The 26,300-nt window shown below is 29.9% G+C and overlaps 1 protein-coding gene across 1 annotated transcript; it reads left to right on the top strand.

The window, feature by feature from the left end:
* The first annotated feature begins 258 nt into the window (after positions 1–258).
* LOC113378592 lies at positions 259–25,638 on the top strand. The gene is made up of 17 exons (XM_026619135.1): positions 259–378; positions 589–879; positions 15,953–16,230; positions 16,311–16,411; positions 17,069–17,233; positions 17,356–17,592; positions 17,829–18,104; positions 18,711–18,813; positions 18,882–20,896; positions 22,101–22,406; positions 23,000–23,161; positions 23,249–23,319; positions 23,426–23,646; positions 23,726–23,856; positions 23,929–24,019; positions 24,146–24,228; positions 25,259–25,638. Exons 3-17 carry the CDS (start codon positions 16,128–16,130, stop codon positions 25,535–25,537), a joined length of 4,344 nt encoding a protein of 1,447 aa, XP_026474920.1. The 5' UTR covers positions 259–378; positions 589–879; positions 15,953–16,127; the 3' UTR covers positions 25,538–25,638.
* Positions 25,639–26,300: the final 662 nt, after the last annotated feature.

Genomic DNA, 26,300 nt, shown 5'->3' on the forward strand with positions numbered 1-26,300 from the left:
AATAAGTTTTAGTTAAAAAAAAAACATACACATACATCCATTTTTTTCTAAGGAATGTCAAAATATTCAGAATGACTTATCGTACGGAAAGTTAATACAATATTTTTATTTAAACATTCTGTTTACAGCAAATATGTAAATTAGTAATAATAGAACAAGTTGCAGGATTGACTATTGCACTAAGGTTTTTCTTTCGATGTGAACAATGACGAAGATGTACGAAGATGTCCATGGGTACTCGGCCTCATTTCGAAATGTCGCTGGTATAACAGTATTCGCTCGTATTCGCCGTCGTTCGCTCGCCTGAAACAGAGAACGCAGAGAACACACAAAGCAAAATATGAAATGTCAGTTACCATAACGTGCGCGACGCGTCAGGTTTGTGACCTTGTTCAGCATTAATCTCACTTTTACTCTTTTATTGAAATGAAACGATTGTAATGAAAAAGTATCTTTTTATTTTAACTAAATACATATTGTAATAAATGTGGTGACCGTTTCTATTTCATTCCATTAAAACGTTTATATATTTATGTAAATCTATCAGTGTTATTTTCAATATTATTCATGCAAGTGATATTGTTCCAGGCAGGAAGTTAAAGGAATGTTCAATTTGGGATTACTAAGGACTTTTCAGTGAATTTGATATCGAAGTGATTTTATTTCTAATGCTACAACAAAACATATTGGACAAAAGTCTTGCACAAAGGATGGTGGCGTAAAGCGAAACCAAGACCGAAATGTATTTTAGAAAGTGATTTCTCGAATACAACCTTCAAGTTATAACGATTCAGATTTAATGTAAATATCATCGAATCGATCAATTCTGGATTGTAATATTGTTTGTAACAGTCTATCATCGGAAAGTGAAAAATTCAGGTATTACAAATAAAATTAAATGGTTGTGGGTGTGTTTTGCTAATTGCCAAATTGTAAGAACTTTTTGTTTGAAAGTGATTGGTTTTTTGCACTTACAGTTACTTCATAATATTATATTCATGTAACATTTTAAATAATCATGTCTATAAATAATTCTTAGGTGTATGATCCTTTAAAGAACAATTGTTAAATTGTAGATTAATATTGCTCTTTCATGTTTCATAAGTCATTTATATGTACTCACACTATAGATATACATACACATACACACACATATATATATATATATATATATATAATATTTACAAATGTATACATACATACTATATATGAATTATTAAAAATTTTGCGAGATTTCACATTTAAGAATTTCTTTCTTATAATTTAAGAATTTCTTTTTTATATTATTGTTTCATAATTTCTCCTTCAAATTGCTACTTCAGATAATTATTATTCATTACTAAGTCAATTTTACATTTCATAGTATATATATATATATATATATATATATATATATATATACTCTTCTAAGTGTTATAAAGATTTTGTTTTATATTTATTAACATATAGTTTTGTGTAATAGGGGATACTGGGTACGGTTGTGGCAGGTTACGGTAGTGGCAAATATCATAACAGCTAAACTACACTGATTTTAAGATTCGGTCCAAAGAGAGAAAAATTAAGTATGTTTATTTGAACAAGTTTCCATTGAGTCAGCGCCCTACATTAACATGATCTGTAGACCAATTTACTTTAAAGAGCCAAACGTAGGTTCTTTTGTTCGATTTCTTTTAATAAAATCTGTTACTTGTATATAGACAAATTTACTTTCTTTGTTATTTTGCTGTAAGTTGAACATTAGTAGTTATAATTACCAGCAATTAGATTTGTTTTACGTTACATGTATATTTTGTAACGTGTATTTCTTGTCCTTATTGGGTGAAATTTAAACAGTTGAAAAAATCTAACTTAATTAAAAGAAAATACCATAAAGAAAAGAACACAAAAATTCAATACAAGAAAATAAAAGATTTCATAAAAATTTCAAGTTTAAAAAATTTGGTTTTGTCATATATTGTTTTATTTCATTCATAAGCTTAGTTTAATTAATTATGCTGTGTTGTGTTACATATTTCTGACTTTAAAAGTAGTTAAAAATAATTTTGGTGTTTATAGCTGTTATTTTTCATTCTATTTTTATACTTGTCACACCCGTCTCTCGGGTGTTTACGGTTGTGACACTTGCCCTTTTCTTGTATGATTTAATTTCATGACTAATCCATCGTATTTAAAAACAGTATTTCAGTATTTAATTCAATTTTCTCCCAGCAAATTAGTAAATTGACAAAATTATTGCCGATAAAAGTTGCACAACCGTATCCAGTTTTCCCTATTTCATTATTTATGGTTTAAATCGAAAATAGAATTATGATTCATCTACACTCTTCTTCTCAAGGTGTCAAGTTTACCTTGAACATATGCTTTCTCCGAAAAATAAGTCTGGTCTGACTCAGTTTTCTTTAACTTTTCATGGTTAACATTGGATTTCCCCATAAGATAATTCCCCAAAATTACTCATAAGTTTGTTAACATGTGCATTAATCCTTGACCACAGGTCACTGCCTTCTCCAATTTATTTATTTAATAACATGCAACTCATCGTATGTGCAATATTAACTTTAAACATTTTGACACCTTTTTGCCATTGCTCTTACGGATCAATAACCTGCATATTATCGAAAAAAGGAGGAGTAGGATCAGGCACTATAAAAATTCTTAATATATGATGAGAAACATTGTATTGCTGCGCAAAACTCCTCGACTGTTTGACTTGTGTTAAAGTTAGTCTTTACCTATTACAGTGAATATATAGTTGTGTAGTGCATGGATAGTTGAAGTATTTAAAAGTAAACTTTATTATTATTATTTATATATTATATATATATATATATATATATATATATATGTATATATACTAGATGACACAACAGGCGTTGTCCTGTACCCACGTCTTCGATTTAAGTTCCAAATTTTTTAATATCCAATTCTATACTTTTTAATATTCTATTTGATGTCCTTCCATTTATGGTCTTAGCATAAGCTATATACGTATTGGAAACTGCAGTTTTTTTATCAGTTTAAGAACTTTAGAAAAAATAAATATAGTAAATAAATTGCTTCAATAATTTATATAATATATAATAGTCTATAATTTGTTTAATCGCGTACCCTATATTATTTGCTTTTTGGCAATTACAATTTCTAAATTACATTTTTCTTACTAATAATTTAATAAACATTATTACTTTAGTTAAGATCTTAGGTGAATTAATTTAAACAAATTAAGATCATGAACAAACGAATTTTTGACACATGAAACAAAATTCTAAATCATTTTCTTAATAAGTAGAAATATTTTTTTGTATTTAAATAATTTAGTAAAGTAAAGCAAAATACAATATGCATAAGTTTAAAAAATAATGTATATACAATTTTAGACCATTGTTATTTATTAAACTAAATTATATAATTTCATCTGCCAAACATATATTGTATGTTATATTGTTTTAATTTCTGGCACATCTCAGCTGCTTTTCGGCAATAATATTGTAGATATTACATTTTCCTCTTTCATAATTATGAATATGGATATTATATACTAATATTATCTGGGCTCGCTTAAACTAAATTTAAATTTCAAATGAATCGACGTTTTTGGCAGATCAAAATGTGTTCAATGTCAAACAATGATATGTTGTTTTTTGCAAATTTTTCCATTTATGTCTACAATATTACTATATTTTTATAATTACATACTAAAAAATTCCCTTAACAAACTTCAGAAAGATTTATCAAAATCCGAATAATCGTTTAGGAAGAGTATATTTACATACATCATTACAGAAGAATTTTATATATAAGATATATATATATATATATATATATATGTATATATATATATAATATCATTGTATAATAGAAATTATGAATAATTTTCGTATTTTTACTTTTTTGTTCCAACTGATTCTAATAAGAAAAATTCTAATGGAAAATTGACGAAGGGTGTACAATGACAATTATAATAGGTGGGAATCAAAATTTTGTTGAACTATTTATTTAATGTTTTTAAAAAGATTTAATTTATAATTTTATAATAATAATAACTGTTGAGTCAAATGTCGATAACAAAGTGTTATCATGTTTTACAATAATATTCATTATTCTAGGTTGAAAACTAAAGAAATTTTTAATATAGGATATGTGAGAATTTATATTAATGGTCTACTATACGTGATATTAGAAAGCAAAATTATTTATGAATTGAAAACTACTTTTTTAATTTCTCGCAAGGTAAGTTATAGTAATCGTCGAAAAATCAAAAATGAAAATTTTTGACATATATTTCTGACAGAGGTTTCTGAACATTTTAGCATAGTTTAGAAAAAGTTTATGTGCGTATGTTGTGTGCGTATGTGTGGATACAATTTTTCATCGACGATTTTGGGCATACGGATTAGTTCAAAAAAAAAACTGATTCCTGTTGATTGGGATACGTGCTGATTAGTTTTTGGCAAAGGCAGGTGCAGCGGCTTTGGAGATATAAATTTCATTAGACACATTTAAATTTCCTGCATTCATTTTTAATAATAGTCACTACAGTTTTAATAATTCGCATATATTCAATTTATTTTATAATATCATTATTTGGAGCATAACTGATTGACATCTGTCAATTACACTTTAGTTTTTTGGCCTGTCTTTATTTTTTGTGGGAAACTTAAAACTTTATTTAAGTTTATAACAAGCAGCTTATTAATTCTTCTATTAAGGTAAACGTGCTTTTCTTAAGTGTGAACTTAATTTTACTTTATGGTATATCATCATGATGAAAAATATTATAATAGTTATATTTTAAATGTAACTTTGAAAGTTTCATATTATAATAACAATAGATTACGATTATTCTGATCAATGTAGCTGAATTAAATTTGACTTCAGAATAAAATCATTCTTAATCGGGCTAACTAATAGTACATGTATATTTTATTCGAACTGTCTTTAGATTATAAATTGCCAATATATTATTTTTTAATCTATAAACATGAATATTAAGCACTTGATATTCCAATATGTTTCATCGGAAACAATAAGTTATTAGCAATTAGGTCACCATAAATGCCGCGCCATACGCCACTGCATAGTACGCCACACGCATAGTAAAACGCTTTTTATTTTTTGAATACTATTAGAAACTGTTATTAATGAAATGATTCAAGTGTAATATTTTCATATTGAGAAAATGTTTCAAACCTGCTAATTATTCTGCAGTAGAGATACAACGTTTCTATCATTAATAGTATGAATTGTTGGTACGTAACGTAATCACAGAGGTTTTCATCATATCGTCCAATCCTGTAGGATGCCTACAAAGTTAATTTGGTGCTCAGAAAAATCGTTGAAATTTATGACCCAGGGATTGAGCATAAACTAAGTTTTTTAATTAACGGTCGAATTGCAATATAGTTTGCAATCTAAGTAAAATAAATAATTTTCAAGACTACTAATTAAAAAATAAAGTTATCGAAATTTATTTGTTTTTTTTTTTTAATTTAAGTTTATTAATGTTAAAATCTAAAATAATATTGAAACAAATCAAAAATAATCCTAATCTAAATGATCTAATTTTTTCTCGTGATTTGCATTAACATTTTTTTGGACGGATTTTGCTGTAACTCGCAGTGTTTATTCATTATAAAGTTAGAAAAATGCTACAAAATTACTAAACTAATTTAATTGCTTCTTTAACTCAATTTACATTTTTATTCACTTTATACAACTTCTATAAAAGCTTGTATGTGGATAGAGTAAAAGTAGGTTTAAAAGCGTAAATTTTTGGTTGTTTACACTTTTTCCAGGGCGAAGGTTCAGTTGGTTTCTTTTACCCTATTCACAAGCAAGCTTTTATAAAAGTTATGTAAAAAAACTGTTGAATCTAATTTAAAAATAACATTACATCTTATAAAATAATTAAATAACGTATACTTAAAAATTATATTAAGGTTTAAAATCAACAATAGTGCTCACAACAAAACTAACAACAAAGGAAAATACTTTTGTTATAGATTTTCAAAAATTATCATTTATGAATATAAAAATATAAAAAACGACGCTATAGAATTATAGCGTCGTCAGAATCAAGGTGGTGGCTAGTTATACATCTTTTGCCTTCTACTTACAAATAAGGTTAAAGATATCTGTGCTCTACCATACATATTTTTTTCAGATGTTGAAAGGTATATAGATAAAACAAAAAAGCTGTTTAAACAAGCACACATACAGATAATAGAAAGAAAACTAAATTATAATTCTAAACAAATTTTAATAACTTTAATACGTTTCGAATCTCAATTTGACTCTTCCTCAGTGGATAAATCTACAAGAAAAACGATTAAAGTAACAATACGACAAATTTTGTACATTTTTAACTTCCCGTAGGGTAAGTTATAGTAATCGCAAAAAAATCGAGAATGAAAATTTTTATATATCTTTACGTTTCAGAGGTTTCTGAACATTTTGGCATACCTTAGAAAAAATGGATGTATGTGTGTGTGTGTGTGTGTGTGTGTGTGTGTGTGTGTGTGTGTATGTACGTGTGTGTATGTATGTGCGGATACAAATTTTCGTCGACGATTTCGGGAACACGGATCAACCGATTTGAATAATTTAAAAAACATTCGATACGTATTGATAAGGAGACGTGCTGATTAGTTTTTGGCGAAGACAGGTCTAGCCGTTCCGAAGATACGGGGCAAAATGTGCCGAAAACGGTAACTCAGTTTTTAAGAGAACGGAGCGTCCGATTTGAATAATTCAGAAAACGTTTCACTTGTATTGACAAGATGAAAAATCGATAAAATTTTCATGAAGGTAGGTATAGCGGTTTCGGAGATATGGAGGAAAAAGTAAAAAAATGAGCCATTTGGCGGTCAAAAATGATCATTAGACATATGCACATCAAATTATCAGATATTTTATAGAGATTTTAACAATAAGTATACATTTTGTTAACATTCCTATGGGTTCCGTACCAATGCTTATGCGTTAGACAGCGACGCGGCGCTTACGCGCTTTATATTTTGTCCCTATGCAGTTAAAGCAGTACGATTGCTTTGAAAAAAAAGTTCAGATCTTCCACAATATGTCAAAATAAAGAAAAAAAATTTTTCTTTTCAAAAAAAAAAAAATAAAAAAAAAACTTTTTTTCAAAAAACAGTAATTTTTTGTCCAATTTATAGTTTCTCAAAAATCTTATTTTTTCAAAGTAATTTTTTTTCAAAAATGTTAATCGTTTTTAAAAAAATAATAATTTTTGGTACGGGAAGTTCCAGCAATTTGCCTTAAGGCACGATGCCCTAATTGCCTTAAGACAGAATTCCACTTACAGCTAGTTTATTCGTCTACATTAATGTGGTCCCCTTCAAAGTAGTCCCCCCCAGATATAATACACTTATGCCAGCGTTTTTTCCAATTTTCGAAGCACCCTTGATATTCACTTTTTGATATGTCCTTGAGCACTCTCAGCGATTTTCTTCAATCGAGGAAAACCGCCGTCCTTTCATGGGTCTCTTCAACTTTGGGAATAGGAAAAAGTCACACGGAGCCATATCTGGTGAATTTTTGCACTTTGCAACACTTTATTTCATTTTTTACGCAAAATTTAATACAAATTCTTTGACTTTTCAATTCTTCCATTGTAAAAATCGTCGAGCTCAGAAAAACACGTCGAACCTTAGCGACTACCACAGACAAAGTAAACAGTGAATATAGCTGAAAATTTCATCATACTTTAGGGGCATGTATACCAACACAATAAAAAAAAATTTTGACAATCAGACACTCCAGACCCGCGAAATTTAATTATTAGTAATTCCGGGTACTTTTTGAACACACCTCGTATATATATATATATATATATATATATATATATATATATATATATACGAGGTGTGTTCAAAAAGTACCCGGAATTACTAATAATTAAATTTCGCGGGTCTGGAGTGTCTGATTGTCAAAATTTTTTTTTATTGTGTTGGTATACATGCCCCTAAAGTATGATGAAATTTTCAGCTATATTCACTGTTTACTTTGTCTGTGGTAGTCGCTAAGGTTCGACGTGTTTTTCTGAGCTCGACGATTTTTACAATGGAAGAATTGAAAAGTCAAAGAATTTGTATTAAATTTTGCGTAAAAAATGAAATAAAGTGTTGCAAAGTGCAAAAATTCACCAGATATGGCTCCGTGTGACTTTTTCCTATTCCCAAAGTTGAAGAGACCCATGAAAGGACGGCGGTTTTCCTCGATTGAAGAAAATCGCTGAGAGTGCTCAAGGACATATCAAAAAGTGAATATCAAGGGTGCTTCGAAAATTGGAAAAAACGCTGGCATAAGTGTATTATATCTGGGGGGGACTACTTTGAAGGGGACCACATTAATGTAGACGAATAAACTAGCTGTAAGTGGAATTCTGTCTTAAGGCAATTAGGGCATCGTGCCTTAAGGCAAATTGCTGGAACTTCCCGTACCAAAAATTATTATTTTTTTAAAAACGATTAACATTTTTGAAAAAAAATTACTTTGAAAAAATAAGATTTTTGAGAAACTATAAATTGGACAAAAAATTACTGTTTTTTGAAAAAAAGTTTTTTTTTTATTTTTTTTTTTTTGAAAAGAAAAATTTTTTTTCTTTATTTTGACATATTGTGGAAGATCTGAACTTTTTTTTCAAAGCAATCGTACTGCTTTAACTGCATAGGGACAAAATATAAAGCGCGTAAGCGCCGCGTCGCTGTCTAACGCATAAGCATTGGTACGGAACCCATAGGAATGTTAACAAAATGTATACTTATTGTTAAAATCTCTATAAAATGTCTGATAATTTGATGTGCATATGTCTAATGATCATTTTTGACCGCCAAATGGCTCATTTTTTTACTTTTTCCTCTATATCTCCGAAACCGCTGGACCTACCTTCATGAAAGTTGTATCGATTCTTCATCTTGTCAATACAAATAAAATGTTTTTTGAATTATTAAAATCGGACGCTCCGTTCTCTTAAAAACTGAGTTACCGTTTTCGGAACTTTTTACCCCGTATCTTCGGAACGGCTTGACCTGCCTTTGCCAAAAACTAATCAGCACGTCTCCTTATCAATACGGATCGAATGTTTTTTGAATTATTCAAATCGGTTGATCCGTGTTCCCGAAATCGTCGACGAAAATTTGTATCCGCACATACATACACACACATACATACATACACACACACATACACACACACATACACACACACACACACACACACATACATCCATTTTTTCTAAGGTATGCCAAAATGTTCAGAAACCTCTGAAACGTAAAGATATATAAAAATTTTCATTTTCGATTTTTTTGCGATTACTATAACTTGCCCTACGGGAAGTTAATTATGTACCTATTTATATATATATATATATATATATATATATATATATACGAGGTCTGTTCAAAAAGTACCCAGAATTTTCGTTTTTTCAAAAAAATATTTATTAACTTCCCGTAGGGCAAGTTATAGTAATCGCAAAAAAATCGAGAATGAAAATTTTTATATATCTTTACGTTTCAGAGGTTTCTGAACATTTTGGCATACCTTAGAAAAAATGGATGTATGTGTGTGTGTGTGTGTGTGTATATATGTGTGTGTGTATGTGTGTGTGTATGTGTGTGTGTATGTATGTACGTGTGTGTATGTATGTGCGGATACAAATTTTCGTCGACGATTTCGGGAACACCGATCAACCGATCTGAATAATTCAAAAAACATTCAATTCGTATTGATAAGGAGACGTGCTGATTAGTTTTTGGTGAAGGCAGGTCTAGCCGTTCCGAAGATACGGGGCAAAAAGTGCCGAAAACGGTAACTCAGTTTTTAAGAGAACGGAGCGTCCGATTTGAAAAATTCAAAAAATATTTTACTTGTATTGACAAGATGTAGATTTGATCAAATTTTCATGAAGGCAGGTCTAGCGGTTTCGGAGATCTAATGAAAAAAGTAAAAAAAAATGCCATTCGGCGGTTAAAAATGATCATTAGACATATGCACATCAAATTATCAGATATTTTATAGAGATTTTAACAAAAATTTATAATTTTTTTTACATTTCTATGGGTTCCGTACCAATGCTTATGCGTTAGACGGCGGCGCGGCACTTGCGAGCTTTGACATTTCGTCTCTATGCAGTTCAAGCAGTGCGATTGCTTTGAAAAAAAGTTTAGAATTTCCAAAATATGTCAAAATGAAGAAAACATTTTTTTTCAAAAAATTTTATTGTTTTAAAAAAAAAAATTTTTTTCTCAAAAAAAATTTTTTTTTTTCAAATAAAAATTTTTTTTTTTAAAAAAAGTAATTTTTTGTCAAATTTATAGTTTCTCAAAAATCTATTTTTTTCGAAGTAAATTTTTTTCAAAAATGTTATTCGTTTTTGAAAAAATAATAATTTTTGGTACGGGAAGTTCCAGCAATTTGCCTTACGGCACGATGCCCTAATTGCCTTAAGACAGAATTCCACTTACAGCTAGTTTATTCGTCTACATTAATGTGGTCCCCTTCAAAGTAGTCCCCCCCAGATATAATACACTTATGCCAGCGTTTTTTCCAATTTTCGAAGCACCCTTGATATTCACTTTTTGATATGTCCTTGAGCACTCTCAGCGATTTTCTTCAATCGAGGAAAACCGCCGTCCTTTCATGGGTCTCTTCAACTTTGGGAATAGGAAAAAGTCACACGGAGCCATATCTGGTGAATTTTTGCACTTTGCAACACTTTATTTCATTTTTTACGCAAAATTTAATACAAATTCTTTGACTTTTCAATTCTTCCATTGTAAAAATCGTCGAGCTCAGAAAAACACGTCGAACCTTAGCGACTACCACAGACAAAGTAAACAGTGAATATAGCTGAAAATTTCATCATACTTTAGGGGCATGTATACCAACACAATAAAAAAAAATTTTGACAATCAGACACTCCAGACCCGCGAAATTTAATTATTAGTAATTCCGGGTACTTTTTGAACACACCTCGTATATATATATATATATATATATATATATATATATATATATACATACAACTGTTATTTTGAATAGTTTTTGCGAATCTAGCAATACTAAATTTAAGTCATAAATACTTATGTATTTAAATAAGCTTAAAATTATCATAATCCCATCAATATAGGTGTGAATCATGAATCATCACTTGAATTAAGCCCGGTGCACACGACGCCAGTTTTCATGCTGGACAGTTTTTGTTTGTTTGTTACCCTAGGAACGACATGATAAACCATAATTTACGATCTTGCGCGACATAATTTGCGATCTGGCCTGCTAGATTTCACGCATTCACAAGGGCGGTATACTCATCATAATTTCTAAGTAAAACCGTTGCCTTAACAACGTCGAAATTTGATTTCATAACAACTTCAGTCCTTGCAAATTCCTGCCGTATTTTACGAATGGAGCATGTCCTATGTCGGCGATAGATGAACGATCTCGTGGCCGATACCTTCAGTGTCCAATAGGACAGCTGTATTTTGACACGAAAATATCAATGCGTACTTGATTCATTTACTTCGATTTTGGAAGCGCTTAGTTTTTATTTTGTAAATAGCTATTGTGTATATATAGCGGCGTGAATAAATGATTAGTTTAGGAAAGGCAGTTCAGTAATTTTAAAATATTCAAATTTCCGAAAAAATTTAAATATGCATTTTTTTTTCAAATTTTCGTAATTTTATCTGAAATATCAAAAAAATTCAAAATTTCCAAAAAATTACAAAAAAATTCAAATCGTTTTATTTCAAAAATTTCGAAATTTGCAAAAATACTCAAAATTAAAAAAAAATTAGTTGGGTGTATGGCATCATGCCTTAAAGCAAATTGCTGGAACTTCCCGTACCGTAACGAAATGATCGAGGAATATTAAATGTTTTAAAATAGATTATTATAAATATTGTAACATTGTCTAATATTTATAAGAATTATATAAACTGAATTGGAAAGTTGAAATTATTTGTTTAAAGTATATTAGAACAGAATTAAAATAAAAATCTGAATTATTTTCAATATACAAAAAAAAAATTTTTTTTCAAAAAAAAAAATTTGAAACAAGAATTTTTTTTCCAAAATTAATTGTTTCGCTAAAACAAGCAGAAAGTTCTTTGAATCATTTGAATCGGACGCTTAGTTCTCTCAAAAACTGCCATTTTTTGCACATTTAGCACTGTATCTTCGAAATGGGCTGGGCCTGCCTTTGCCAAAAACTAATTACCACTTCTCCCAATCATTACTAGTTGAATGTTTTTAGATCATTCAAATCGGATGCTCCGTTCTCTCAAAAACTCGATTTAAATTTTCTGCACTCATTGCTCTTTATCTCCGTAATTGCTGGACCTGCCTTTGCCAAAAACTAATCAGCACATCTCAAAATTTTTGAAGAAAAAAACTAAATATCTTTTAAGTTATCGTCGATCTCCAACGCCACAAAAAAGGCCTTTCACTGCTGCAGTGATTCCGGCCTTCTACGTGGATCAAATCCAAAAAAAAAATCGTTAAACTAGATAATGTTGTCTGTAAAATGAACTATGATAAAACAGAAATCAAAAAATGATTAAATGGCGGCGTTTTTTATAAAAAAGTTTTTGGACTGCCAAAATTCGATTTTTGATCCTATCAAAAAATCGATAGTTTATTTTACGAGAACTATATATAAAGCATGTACAAAAAAATTGATAGTGATCGGATCATTTGTTTTTGAGTAATCGCTGCAGCAAATTCGAAAAATGCTGTTTCGAGAAAAACGCGTTTAAAGATAAAATGATCGTTATACTATATACTATATACGAGTATATACTCTTTAAATGGCTGTGACTCAAAAACTATTTAAGATATCGATTTGAAATTTTGGTATGTTATTTTTAAAGGTATAACCTATCGAAATATGAAAAAATATGAAAATTCGACTACAGTTTGAAAATTTCACACTAGTTGTGCCCCTTAAACTGAAGCATTTTATTATCTTTTAATTATTATTATTTCACTTAATTCTAATCAGATGCGATACGTACATGTTTTTGTTTACAATTCATACAATTCTCTGTTTGTACACTTATAAGCATTAGTGTATTTTAGACCTATAAAATATAAATTGTGAAATTCACAGTATATATTTATAATAATCTATTTGAAAATGTACGAAATTAATATTAATCATAAAATAAGTGAAAATCTGGCGCAAAATTCTTGCTCGCTAGAAATCCTGTTACGATAGAAATCATATTACAAGGAATACTGGCGTCGTGTGCACCGGGCTTTATTTTATTGATTTCTATAAACAACTCTTCAAAAAGTTAATGAGCGATTGCTGCAATATAAAAAATAAAACCTATCTATGCGAAGTCTTCAATAAGAGACTAAATTGATATCACGATAAATGTGAAATTTTTTTATGATTTTTTTATTGCGAATTTCATTACTATTTTATGAATATCACAAGGTTCTAAAGTATAGTATTAATTTAATTTTTAATCAATTTTAAATTGAAATTGCGATGTGTAATTTTGAAATACTTCTAGTACTTCTTGCCGAGAAGGAAACTGCAACCTAATTGTTGCCATTTTGAATTTCTTTATTTGCTTGTTCGTGTGCAAAAAATTACCAGTATCCAACATTGTGAAATAATTATTGAGTTATCAATCGTTGAGGCATGTGGCTGCTAATGGGTAATTTATTCACATCAGACTCTCAAAATTAATGATTTTCACTAAAAAAAATGAGAAAATATATGTATTTATAATTCATACATTCAAATACATACATACTATTGGATCACATTGCGATTTTAATCATATAGGTCATTTTAATAAACTTTACCGAAGGCAGTAAAATTCGAGCTGGCAAAATTTCCAATATAATTTATTCTCTAATACTAAAGCATTGTGTTAAAAATATCTTTTCACTGGTCAAATGTGCATGCGGGATTTTTAAGGTGACCATGGTTATAGAAATTATTACTACCACAGGGCGCTTTTTTCTAAGGTGACAATACGTCCAGGTTTGGCCGGGACATTCCCGGATTATTTGTCCCGGATTGTTCCGCGTTTTTGAAAAGTATAGATTCAAAATGAATCTTTGCAATTACTTGATAATATGGTTATAATTACTCAGGAAATATCTAAAAATAATATATACAACAAGTGTGCTTATATTAAACAATACGATGTTGAATTCAAAATTCCAAAGACGGGTTAATATAGCCTAGAGCCCTAGATCATTGATATAAAAATATAATCGAATAATTAGTGGTAAATGGCATCGTCTTAATGCAAATTGCTGGAACTTCCCGTACAGTAATGAAATATTCGATGAATATTAAATGTTTTCAACTAGATTATTTTTTCAAATACTGTAACATACTTATGTTTACAGAAAACTAATCAAACAAAACTTAATCAATCAAATTTAAACACATTATCTAATATTCGTAAAAATTATATAAACAGAATTGCACAATTAAAATTATTTATTATTACTATATTAGTGATTCTAGGGCTTTAGTCATAAAAAAAATAAAATTCGATTTATTTTCGATATTCGGGAATTAAAATTTTTTTTTCCAAAACAATCGTTTCGTCAACACAAGCAGAAAGTTTTTTGAATCATTCAAATTGGATGCTTATTTCTTTCAAAAACTACCATTTTTCGCACATTTAGCTTGGTACCTCCGAAACGGCTGGACCTGCCTTTGCCAAAAACTAATCAGCACATCTTCCTATTAAAAGAAATCGAATGTATTTTAAACCATTCAAATCGGATGATCCGTGCGCCCGAAAACGTTGACGAAAAATTGTCTCCAAACATACATACATACATACACATACACACACATCCATTTTTTCTGAGGTACACCTAATGTTAGGAACCTTCAAAACGTGAAGAAATGTAAAAGTTATCAATTTCGATTTTTGGACGATTGCAATAACTTACCCTACGGGAAGTTAAAAAAGTTCCTAATAACGCCGGTAATTTTGATTTGAGAAAAATATATATTTTAGAAAAACTGATTATTATTGCATACTTAAATAGCATTTGTTACTTTAAATCATATTTAAATTATTTAGCGTAAAAAACATCCTTTAGATAATCCTTTTAGCTAATTTTTTTTTTGCTTTTTTAATACCTATGTTGATATATGAGAGTATCTTGAAAAAAAAATTTCATTTTCACTTTTTTTCAGTAGATAAAACACACAAATTATTTAAAAAACCCAAAAATCACATTCAATGAATAAAATTTTCGATTAAACTAAATTAAAATAACTAATATTTTTTCATTTTGCCTAATTATAAATATATTTATATGCGTTAATTTAAAAAAATCGGCAAGAACAAATAACACAATTAAACTCGTAGTTTGTTACGCTATAAATATTGGAATTTCTTTATATAAGAGTATCTTCTATATAACTTTTTGTATGTACCCTTTTTTACCTGGCTTTGACTTTTATTTTCATATTTTTTTTATAAAAATATGAAAATAAAAGACTGTTTAATAAAGTTAGAGGCATTGTTTCTTAAAAATGTTTTTTCTCTAAAAAGAAAAATGATACAACAAATTTGGGCAATTTTTAGCTTATTAATCTAATTTATTTATTATACCAGTAAGGCCAAAAATAGCATAACACAATTCGTATGTTTTTATTTAATGCATCACCCATGCAAGCGCAGTAGACTAGTAGAACTGTATGCAATTTTCAACTTTCTCTTGCCATTGTGATATATTATTGATTACAACATTGAAAGTAAAATAGAAGTACCTACTCAGTATAGAAATAGAAAATGGAATAATATGATCGTTATTATTATTTCAATGAAGCAATTGATTTTCCAAAATATTTCAAATTTTAACTATCAAACATAAGTAGAATAACATATGTTTTTATATTTGTTTTATTTTAAGTTCAATTTATTTTTTATTTCAGAATACTAGTGAGGGTTTGTTCGAGTCTAGTGGTAGCCAAACATAAAATTCAGAACAAATATGATTTTCTAAATAAATGATTAGATGCAAAAATATAAATTAATTTTTAAGTTGCATCATCAAATGCCGCGTTAATTAGGAATTAAATAAATATGCGTTAGTGTACTATTTATAATATGGAATCGATTAATCCTATGATGACCAGAGAACGATGCATAAGGACAATAGTTTCTATCTTATTAGTTTTGGGGTTTGGACCAGCGAGGAGTTGGCAACAAGGTAATAATTTTTATCTTTCAATCACAATTTTACAATGAAGTGATAATTTATTAAAACTAACATGAGTTTATATTTTGCAGAATCGCTGTTGTTCCAAAATCCAAGACTTCAAACGCATTTTCAACAACCTTCTGATTCTTTTCACACTGGTGCTGATCAGTTTCACTTTCAGGGGTTTCAGGTAATGCTATTTATACATAATATATTATTCAATTTGGGTGAAAATATATATATATATATATATATATATATATTATATATATTAATATATATATATATATATATATATATATATTTATATATATATATATATATATATATATATATAAAGTATGTTATGTTATAATCAATTTATGTCGATCAACTACATAATCGACAACGTCGATCAATTTCATGATCTATTATTCCAAAAGCTGATGGGAATCAGTCTTAGACGTAAGATAAAAGTGAATTGTTTGATATATATAAAGTTTAATGTAGAATTATTGCATAGCATATCAGTCTATAGATACAATCAGGAAAGTTGTCTTAGGTACCATTTCGATTATAAAAATGATACTAATATCAGAGTCGAATGTTGAAAAAAAATCCAGTAGTAAGTAATTCATTGTACCAATTAGCTCTGAAGAACGCTGACAAAAGGCGTATATAAATACAGCTTTTTACATTATAAATGAAATTAATAAGTTGTACATAGCTGTTTTACATATTTTAGGTTTTAGCTTGACACCAGCTAAAGCCACTCAATGATAATGCCACAGGGCCTGATATTAATAAATTAGGTATTACAATTAGTAGATGAGACAGATTAGTGATAAATAAAAACATTTATTTTCAGTCATCTCCGATAGATTCGTTAAGGCATCAACCTTCGCCGTTTATAAAACCATCTTCAAATAGTTTTCTTTCGAATTTGCACGTACAGCCGTTGCCGCAGCAATCTCAATTTCACAAACATCCGCCAAATACACATGACAGGTTTCTGGGACAAGTTGGATTGCAGGTATTATTTATAGACACGTCCAAATTATAAGCAATATAATTACGTTAATGTGTATATTGTTTTTACATCAACGTTCCTATATTATATCAGATGTTTATTTGATATTTATTTTTTAATTTCAGCAAACGGCAAATGAGCACTTACTTCACAGTAATTCCTTTCCTCTTGATTTGGGCGACGTCGGTTTTAACAAGCCGCGATTTAGGTTGCCGGGTTTGAGTGATTCTAAACATAAGCCAGCTCCGATAAGAAGTTTTCCTCAGCCACCGGAAAGATCATTCGCCAGCACAATATTTAATAACAACAATATATCGGGTAAACCATTTAGCTCTCCAGATAGAGCTGGAATACCGGCACAGGTAAATTTAATTAACACCACTGCCTTTAAGCTATTGTAAATAGTTCCAAAAAAATTTCAAATAAAGTCTAAACTCAATTAGCGTTATATTTTTGTTAATTTTATATAGATCTTAAAAAATGATTTTAGACAATTTTGATTTAGATAATGATTATATAGATCATAGAAATGATTTTAGATAATTTTCTGCTACATCAGCAACTTTTGTTAAAATCAATACGACCTCATTATCTACAGCAATATCACAGCAACGGCAGAACTCCTTTCTCATCACAAGAACGTAATTTGAACAGCTTCGGTTTTCGTGAAACGGATCGTATATTTGGTACAACACAGCATAAAAGTAGACCATTTATAGTACCCGCGGAAGAACAGGGGAAAGATTACGATTACGAAGTTCGTTATTCTGGTTCAAAAGAGAAACAATCATCTAATAGCCGATTTCTACCTAATCGTACTGATGCACCACCAGTTGTAACATTCAGAAACACTGATGCCTACTTAAGATCACAGGTACGTTCAAAACGAAAAATTTGTAATAAATGATGGTCATAACAAAATGGTGATATATTCCGGGCCGGATTTAGGAATTTGGCGTCCTGGGGCACTGACGAAAATGCCGCCCCATTTTTTAGGTCTCATTTTTCTAAAATTAAAATAACTATTTGATTGCAAAAAATTTATCACGCATTACATGCTTGTTCTACGTGTATATATAATTTTTTCTTAATTTCCATTCCCTGGGCACTAGCCCCGACTGCCCCTACTGTAAATCCAGCACTGGATATATTGTAATATGAAGATTTTATCTGTAAGAAGTACTGGTGATATTTATGAAAATGTACATAGGATATTTTCTACTTTATTCAGTTTGTTATTTAATATAACAAGGAAACGAGAAACATAACTTACAAAGTGTTATGGCCGCATTCATGTCATAGCAAAATTTTCTTTTCAGAAGTACCTTTATATTAATAATAATAAAAGTAATGAGCGGAACCAGCGCGAATAAAATGAAAAATTTGTATATAAATAATATTATATACATTTTTCATGGATGTAATATTTATATTACTGCAAATTATATTTTGTTTACTTATAAATATCTTTTGTGTTTAGAAACAGAATTTAGGAGAAGCTGTTGACAAGAAAAAGATTTCCATTACAACACACTCAGTTTTTGGAAATTTAAAAGGTGATTTCGATGAAACGACGCCACCAGGTACTATATTTTTTTATAATTACTTCACATTTTCAATAATTTGCTTACAAAAGTTTATTCTCATATAGGCGATGAAGAATATTACGATGAAGGAGAAGAAGAATTGCATAAAGACTCTCCTGATATACTCATCGAAGAAGACGAGGATGTACATAATAAACCAATAAAGGATGAAATCAATAAAGAAAATGGCTCGTTAAAGTATGATGTTTTAAATAAAAAATTGTATGAAAATAGTGATAATGATGACAACCAGCAAAACAAGAAAAAGGTTGAAGAGGTGCTTGATGAAATAGATACACATGATGAAGACATCATCGTAGACGATATGCCAAACCAGAAATTAGTAAATAATGATTATAAAATAAACAATATACAACTTGATCAAAATATACCTGAGTCAGAAAATGATCCAAACATCATAACAGTCCGTCCAACATCAGCAGTACCTAATACTACAAATGGTTTCGATGTTCTTACAATGAATGCAGTTACTATGGTAGAAAATGATAATTTCAAAGAATTCATTGATAGTGGTCTTATTGATAATACAGAAATGTTGGCGGTGTTGGATTTGGCAGATCACGCAACGGTTACACCAGAGATAATATCACAAAATGATGAAATAAATAAAACTGATAATAAGTCTGTAGTTAACGATGCTGATAAGCCGAATTCTGAAGAAAAAATAACCGAAATTGAAGATAATAGTTATGATCAAATACAAGATGAACAGGAAGAAATTGATGATCAAGATACCGTCGATGATGATACCAACGACAAAAAATTAGAATACACTGAAAATGAAGAAAATAAGCAAATCGATGATTTACCACAAAATGATGAAGATGTGCCAATTACTGAAACATCAACAACTGTTAATGAAATTAAACCTGAGTCTGCGACAGAAGAGTTAGTTTTAATTCACGAAGTTGTATCAGTTGTCACAACGAAAAGCGTGATAAATGGTACAATATTACCTGATATTACTAAACCAGCATCAATAGAAACATTCAATAATACATTTACTAATGATACCGAAGGTTGGTTTATCATAGGATCAGTGCAAACCAGTAAAAGTGTATCTCAGATCAAACCAATATTAGAAACAGATTCGGAAGAAGAAAATGGTAATGATTTTGTAACTGAAGCTATTGGTATCAACGATTTTTCTACCGACACCACTGTTAGTGATGTTACAGTCCTTCCTGATTCTGTGCAAGATGTAACTCCAATTCCGTCAACAGAATCCATAATTGATAAACTAGATCAGTTGCAATCAGAACTTTCCAGTAGTTTTCTTACCAGAGCCTTTAATAATATTTCTGACAATATTGCAGTATTGACAGATATGCAGCATATCAATAACGCAACCAGCACTGCCGCTCCACCGGTTCGAGAAACTCAACAACCATCGCCGGTGGATGTGAAACCAATTAGAAAATTCATACCAAATTTGCATGTGACTACTAGTACATTTAGGCCAAGGCATAAAGCTACAAAAGTTGAGCCGAAAGTAGATTCTGAATTATCTGCATTATTGCCTCCTGGTTTCAAACTTCGAAACTACAATAGAAAAACTACAACAGCTCCTTGGAGCAAACCGGATTCTGAGGTAAAACATAGAAATGGTACAACAGGTAGAAGTTTAGAGCAATCTCATGACGATAATAAAATTGCTGGACAAAATTCACAATTCAACTTTAAGAACAGGCTTGAGAAAAACATGTCGGAAACAAAAGACTTATCGCAAACCGAAAAGATATTGGGAGGTGCTGTGCAGATAGATATCAGCTCCTTACTTCCCCCGGGATACGTGCCACCGCAAGTTAGTTCTAAAACTAGCAATGAAAATACTTCAGAAGCAATTCATACTACCGTTAAACATGTTGATGAAGAAATTAAGACTGATAATAAAAGTAGTAATAGTTCTATTGATAGTTTACTAAAGAATTTAACCTTCGAGAATATTAGTTCTAAATTGTTACCACAAGGATTTAACGGAGGTGTAGAACCGGTCAAAGAAGCTAAAGAAAAGCCAATTGAAAAACCGGTTGAAAAACCTTCAGGTGGTGGATTAAAGGTAACAAATGACATATAACTTTTATTCTATTTTTTAGAATATTACGACACTTTTATAATTGGACACTTAATTACCCTTGGGGAATAACATGTTTTAATTTAATTACGATAATTATACAGTTTGCCCGATAATGAAAAATCTATTCATTTTGTTATACACTTACATATTTTATAGTTATTATTTTTGTTATTAGTTCTTGGTTCACTGTAATTGGTCTAATAACGTATTGAATACTGTGACAATTCTTTTTTTTAATTTTCATGCATTTATTTCGTATATGTTTCAAGCTTTGATCTTGTTCATCTTCAGCACAAAGGTTTACACAAGTATGATTAAAGTCAGCGTTTATAACTATTAATTCCGCACGTGTTCAAGCGCAAGTGTCTTTAAATAAATTTTAGTTTTATTTTAATATCGTTTATTTTTAACTTCTCACAAGGTAACTTACTGAAATAACAAAATAATCAATATAATTTATTTATATCTTTACTTATGACCATTTTGACATACTTAAGAAAAATAGATCTCTGTAGTAGTGGCAGTAGCACTATGTACTCATATGTATTTATGCATGTATGTATAGATCAGTTACAAATTGGGTGGAACGATTGGAAGAATTTGGTTGGACCAAAAATAATTGGTTCATATTTTTAAAGCACAGAGCCTATTAGTTTTTTGTATGATCCAGAGGTTTTAAACATACGGCGAAAAATGAGTTAAAAACAACCACTTTGAAATAAAAAATGAGTGTTTATTTTATACATAATACATTAATAGTTTTTATGAGGATTTTATTACTAACTCTGTACTTTGTTTACAAAATTTTGAGTTCGTACCAATGAATGAATTTTCATAAGATTTACATTGATAATATTATATATTACTCTAAACAAACATTTCAACTATTGGGGCAATTTACTCGAATTTTTAGTTGAAGATAGTTGAAAAGTCGATGTTGGCCTTTCACTTGATTTGAGATTCTGTATTAATGTATAAGAAATTTTGCTCTCGTATAAAATTGAAATTAACAAAAGGCTATAAGGCTATCTTATATATTAAATATAAGACTTAGACTTGTGACCAATTTTATATACATATTGCTGTATTGAACATAATTGTTCGATATATACGAAATAAATGTATAGATAGATTTTTAAAATCTTATATCTAAGTAAACATATATAATTATGCATATTATTTAAAGGTTGTTTTTCCGAGCCGTCCTGGTGGCCGCAAGCCGATTTCAAGAACAAATGACGCCCGTCGCCCTGGCTCGGATGGAAATGCTGTGACGACTCCTCGTACATCGACGCTGAAAGCATGGCCTAGTCGGTCAACAACCGAGTTTACCGGTTGGCCTTCACCTTCAACAACTCCCATCTCTATTGAAAAACTTCTAGAGTTGCAGCGAACTCAACAAATAGCATTCGCAAATAAATCATTACTCCCCGAGGGTTATGATCCAGGTGCCTTGAGTGAGACGTCCAGTACAACGACAACAACTACTGAGGCAAGTAGTTATATAATCTAAAGTGAAATAAACAACTACGGTGAGAATATAAATAATATAAAGTGAAGTAGTAAGTATTATCTGCTTCATGGTGCAATGTTCGAAATTCAGAAGCAGCTGTGTCAGCTCTTGCTGAGAACAAATTTGAGACTTAAGGGGACATATTTGTAATTTAAACATCATTAAACAGTATAAATGAGAACTATAAGAATTATGTAAACACTTAACCACTTCGATACGAGTGACAAGTATACTTGACGGCCGCAAAATGCACACAGCCTGTCGTCACGTTTAGTAGACGGCTGTAATATGAACGCGTACAGACGCTGCATGCCGGCTGTGAGCGACGTTTCGCGGCCAATAGGCGCCGTACCGAAGTGGTTAAATAATTTCACAATGCACGTTCTGCCTTGCCATTCAGTCTCATTTAGATAAATTATATTAACATATGTGATCAAAAAGGTGTTTTATGTCTGATCTCTTTTAATGGACTTACCTTACTCTAATAACATTTTAATATTGTGTTATAATTTAATTAATATTTGTTAATTTTCAAAGTTCAAAATATATTTCTACTCAAAATATTATAACAGGCAACGTCGACTCCAACCACTACACATGTCCCTGGTGTCTGTGAGAATGAATGTTCTCTTGCCGCCACAATCAAGCTTGTAGGCGGTAGCACTTGGGTTCCTGAACTATTAGATCATCATACTAAAGAGTGGCAACTTCTTGCAAATGAAGTACAATCTGAAGTAAGAACGTGTTTCTATTTGTTCTTATTATTTATTAAATTAATATGTAAAAATTCACACATATTTAATTAAACTGTTTACTTTTAGTTGGAGTTAGCATACAGTAACTCAAACATTTTGAAACAGTGGTTCAAGAAAGTTAGAATCGATAGTTTTAGGTAAGATTATTTTTTTGTTTGAATATTTATGAATTTCACTAATATTACGAATATTTATTTTTAAATTAATTTGTAGTTAATGTGTTTGTATTTCTTTGTTCTGCAGTAAAGGAAGCATATTAGTGGACTATTTTGTCGAACTCGCAGATCTACCAGGTCAACTGGGCACTTTAGAAGTAAAACGAATATTTCATGCAGCTTTAAGTCCTGCTCCTGAATCAGATTTTAATGCCGAAAATAAAAGTGATACAGAAGATAGTGAAGATGATTCTTTAAAATTATCATTAGGAAAATTTTTGGTCGATCCTACTTATACGGACTTTGTTGGTGAGCAGGCACATTGAATAACTAAATAATCCCGATGCAAAACATATCTTCAATACACTAATCAAATGTTGATTTTTAGTGCTTCCAAAGGCACCAACTTCTACTGTGGGATATTCCGAAAGCGATGTACTGCTGCCACAATGGGCTATTGCTGTTGTTGTTATAGGGTTTGCTTCGTTGTGCTTCGTTATTATATTTGGAGTCACAGTTGTAAGTTATTGTGATAATACTTAAATAATATCAATTTTTACTAAATTTAATTTATCATTTTATTCATCACAGCTCGTCAATAAACAGAAAAATAATCAAAAGAAAAGTAAAGCAGTACCACTGACAGAAGATATGTTACAAGAATTAAACAAAAATCACATGGGTATATTTTCATATAACTCTTTTGAAACAGTCAATAAATAATATACAAAAACTTGAATTTAGACATGAAAAATATTATTTAGGTAAATTATGTATATCATATTAAAATTTATTTTACAATTTATAGGAGGCTTGGATAACTATGGTGCTGATGATTTATATAATGTTAATCTAGAGGACCAATGGAATCAATCAACTAAGCAGGCAAAGGTATTCCAGCGATTATTACTTAGTTTATTATTTTCGCCTGAATTGTTGTTGGCTGATATCAACACGTATTTTACTAAAATTCTTAAATATTGTATGCATAATCATTTCAATCATTATAATACAATTTTGGGATATGTATTAACTTCCCGTAGAAGTTTGTTTTTGCAAAAAAATGCGTTTTGCTATTTTTATGTTTTCTAATGTTTCAAATAGTTCTGAGTTGAATGAAACCAAATTTGATAAAGGTATGTGTGTATGTGTGTGCATGTGCATGTGTATGTGGGTGTGTGTAAGCCGATTTTGAGAATTCAAAAAGTGTTTAAAAGGTAATGATAGGCAATTGCGTTGATTAGTTTTTGGTCAAAATTGGCAGGCCGTTTTGAAAAAACATTTTTGACGATTTTGTTGTAATTTTATGTGACGAGAAATTTTGTAGTCTGAAATATTATAGGCCTACGACAAGCAGTTAATTCATAAAAGATCATCAACGTTTAGAATTTTGCCGCGCGCTTGAGTGATTCTAGTTAGAATCCATACCGAGCAAACATGCACATTCTGTGTTTTGTGTGTAGCTACTGATTATAGTCGACGTCCACACTTAAATAAAATGGAACATAAAATTAATGAAATGAAATGTACCAAACCAACTAATTTAATTAATCAGTTACAAATATTATTGGTATATTTGAAAGACATCAATTGGAAATCGCATTGATCCATTTTTAGTAATAGCGAACATTTTATTTTGGAAATAAACCGTGGAACATAATATCTAACAATAAGTAGCTGAATCACAATTTTTATTGACTAAGTTAATTATGAATACGTATCGGGAAGTTAAAGCAACTAGTTACATATTATCATACTATACTTAACATAGACGTACATAGAAGATGATGCGAGTTTTATTATTTTATTTACTGTTATTATGCAGTACTAATGCATCTATGTTAAACATATGACCTGAGAAAGTTTTGCGCAGAAATTAAAAAAATACGAAAAATGTTTTGAATTGATGAATTGTTTGCAGCGGCCGATGGATAATGACAATATTGGCAGCAACTTATACGATAGTTGGCGTTCGCAGTGGACACGTCCATCCCAACTTCATCCGGCAGAGATATTCCGAGACACGCCGTGGAAAGCGCCCCCACAAGGATTTAGAAATGCACCCCCGCAAAACATGATGTCCATAGCTCCAGAATATAATCCATATGGAGACTCAAGGGCCTACGATGTTTATTTAAATAGCCATCATTATGGCTCAAGTTATCAAAGAAAGCGTCCGGATTACGATACTAATTTTTAATTTCCTCCAGACTTTATGCATGCTAAACAATAAACATTAATAATGAAAAATATTCATTGCGATTTAATTTTCTAATATAATTATTTTCATTTCACATCCAATGGCGCACTCGTTGAAAACATTTAATATTGACATAATTTGGATAATAATGAAAAACCTTTATTAAAGAGCTTTCTAGTTTTGTTTTAAATGTGTATAATGATTTTCTACAAATCCGTTCAAAAATTGTCGAAATAAATCCGGGATTTAAATTTATTATGACAATATTATTCCATCAATAGTATATTTATTTTTATATGAAATGTTGTAATATACATTGTCAACATGCTGAATAAATATTTTCGATTGACAAATTAAATGATAAAAATATGCACTTGAATAAGAAAATTTTCTTTTTTAATCATAAAGTAGATCATTGCAGAGATTGAGTGTAATTTGTAGTTACAAAGCCACATGCAGTTTTGATTGAGGGATGAATACGATGTAAAATTGCTTTGATTCGGTTTATGCTTCAGTAGCCCGACGTCTTTCGGCTGACATAGATGTTCTGATATATTTATAGAGTGATCCTACTACGGTATATGATCCATAGGTATATGATATACAATTTGAAATTTTAATTAAACAATCAAAATATTGTCTTGCGGTGTTGCTCTTCTAACATTAACCAAATCGTATATATAATGCATAATAATGAATATATTCATTAATATATATCTATAAATCAATAGTATAGATATATATTAATGAACATATATGTATG

This window comes from Ctenocephalides felis, unplaced genomic scaffold (genome assembly GCF_003426905.1).
Source record: "Ctenocephalides felis isolate EL2017-DRISC unplaced genomic scaffold, ASM342690v1 CF-g0.4_SCAFFOLD_01886, whole genome shotgun sequence".
NCBI lineage: Eukaryota > Metazoa > Arthropoda > Insecta > Siphonaptera > Pulicidae > Ctenocephalides > Ctenocephalides felis.

Bases quoted from the DNA above. Each gene is read 5' to 3' on its own strand.
- LOC113378592 (XM_026619135.1), top strand. From the start codon at position 16,128: ATGGAATCGATTAATCCTATGATGACCAGAGAACGATGCATAAGGACA. The intron at 18,105-18,710 runs GTACGTTCAAAA...TTTTGTGTTTAG, and splicing joins ATGCCTACTTAAGATCACAG to AAACAGAATTTAGGAGAAGC. The intron at 23,857-23,928 runs GTAAGTTATTGT...TATTCATCACAG, and splicing joins TTATATTTGGAGTCACAGTT to CTCGTCAATAAACAGAAAAA.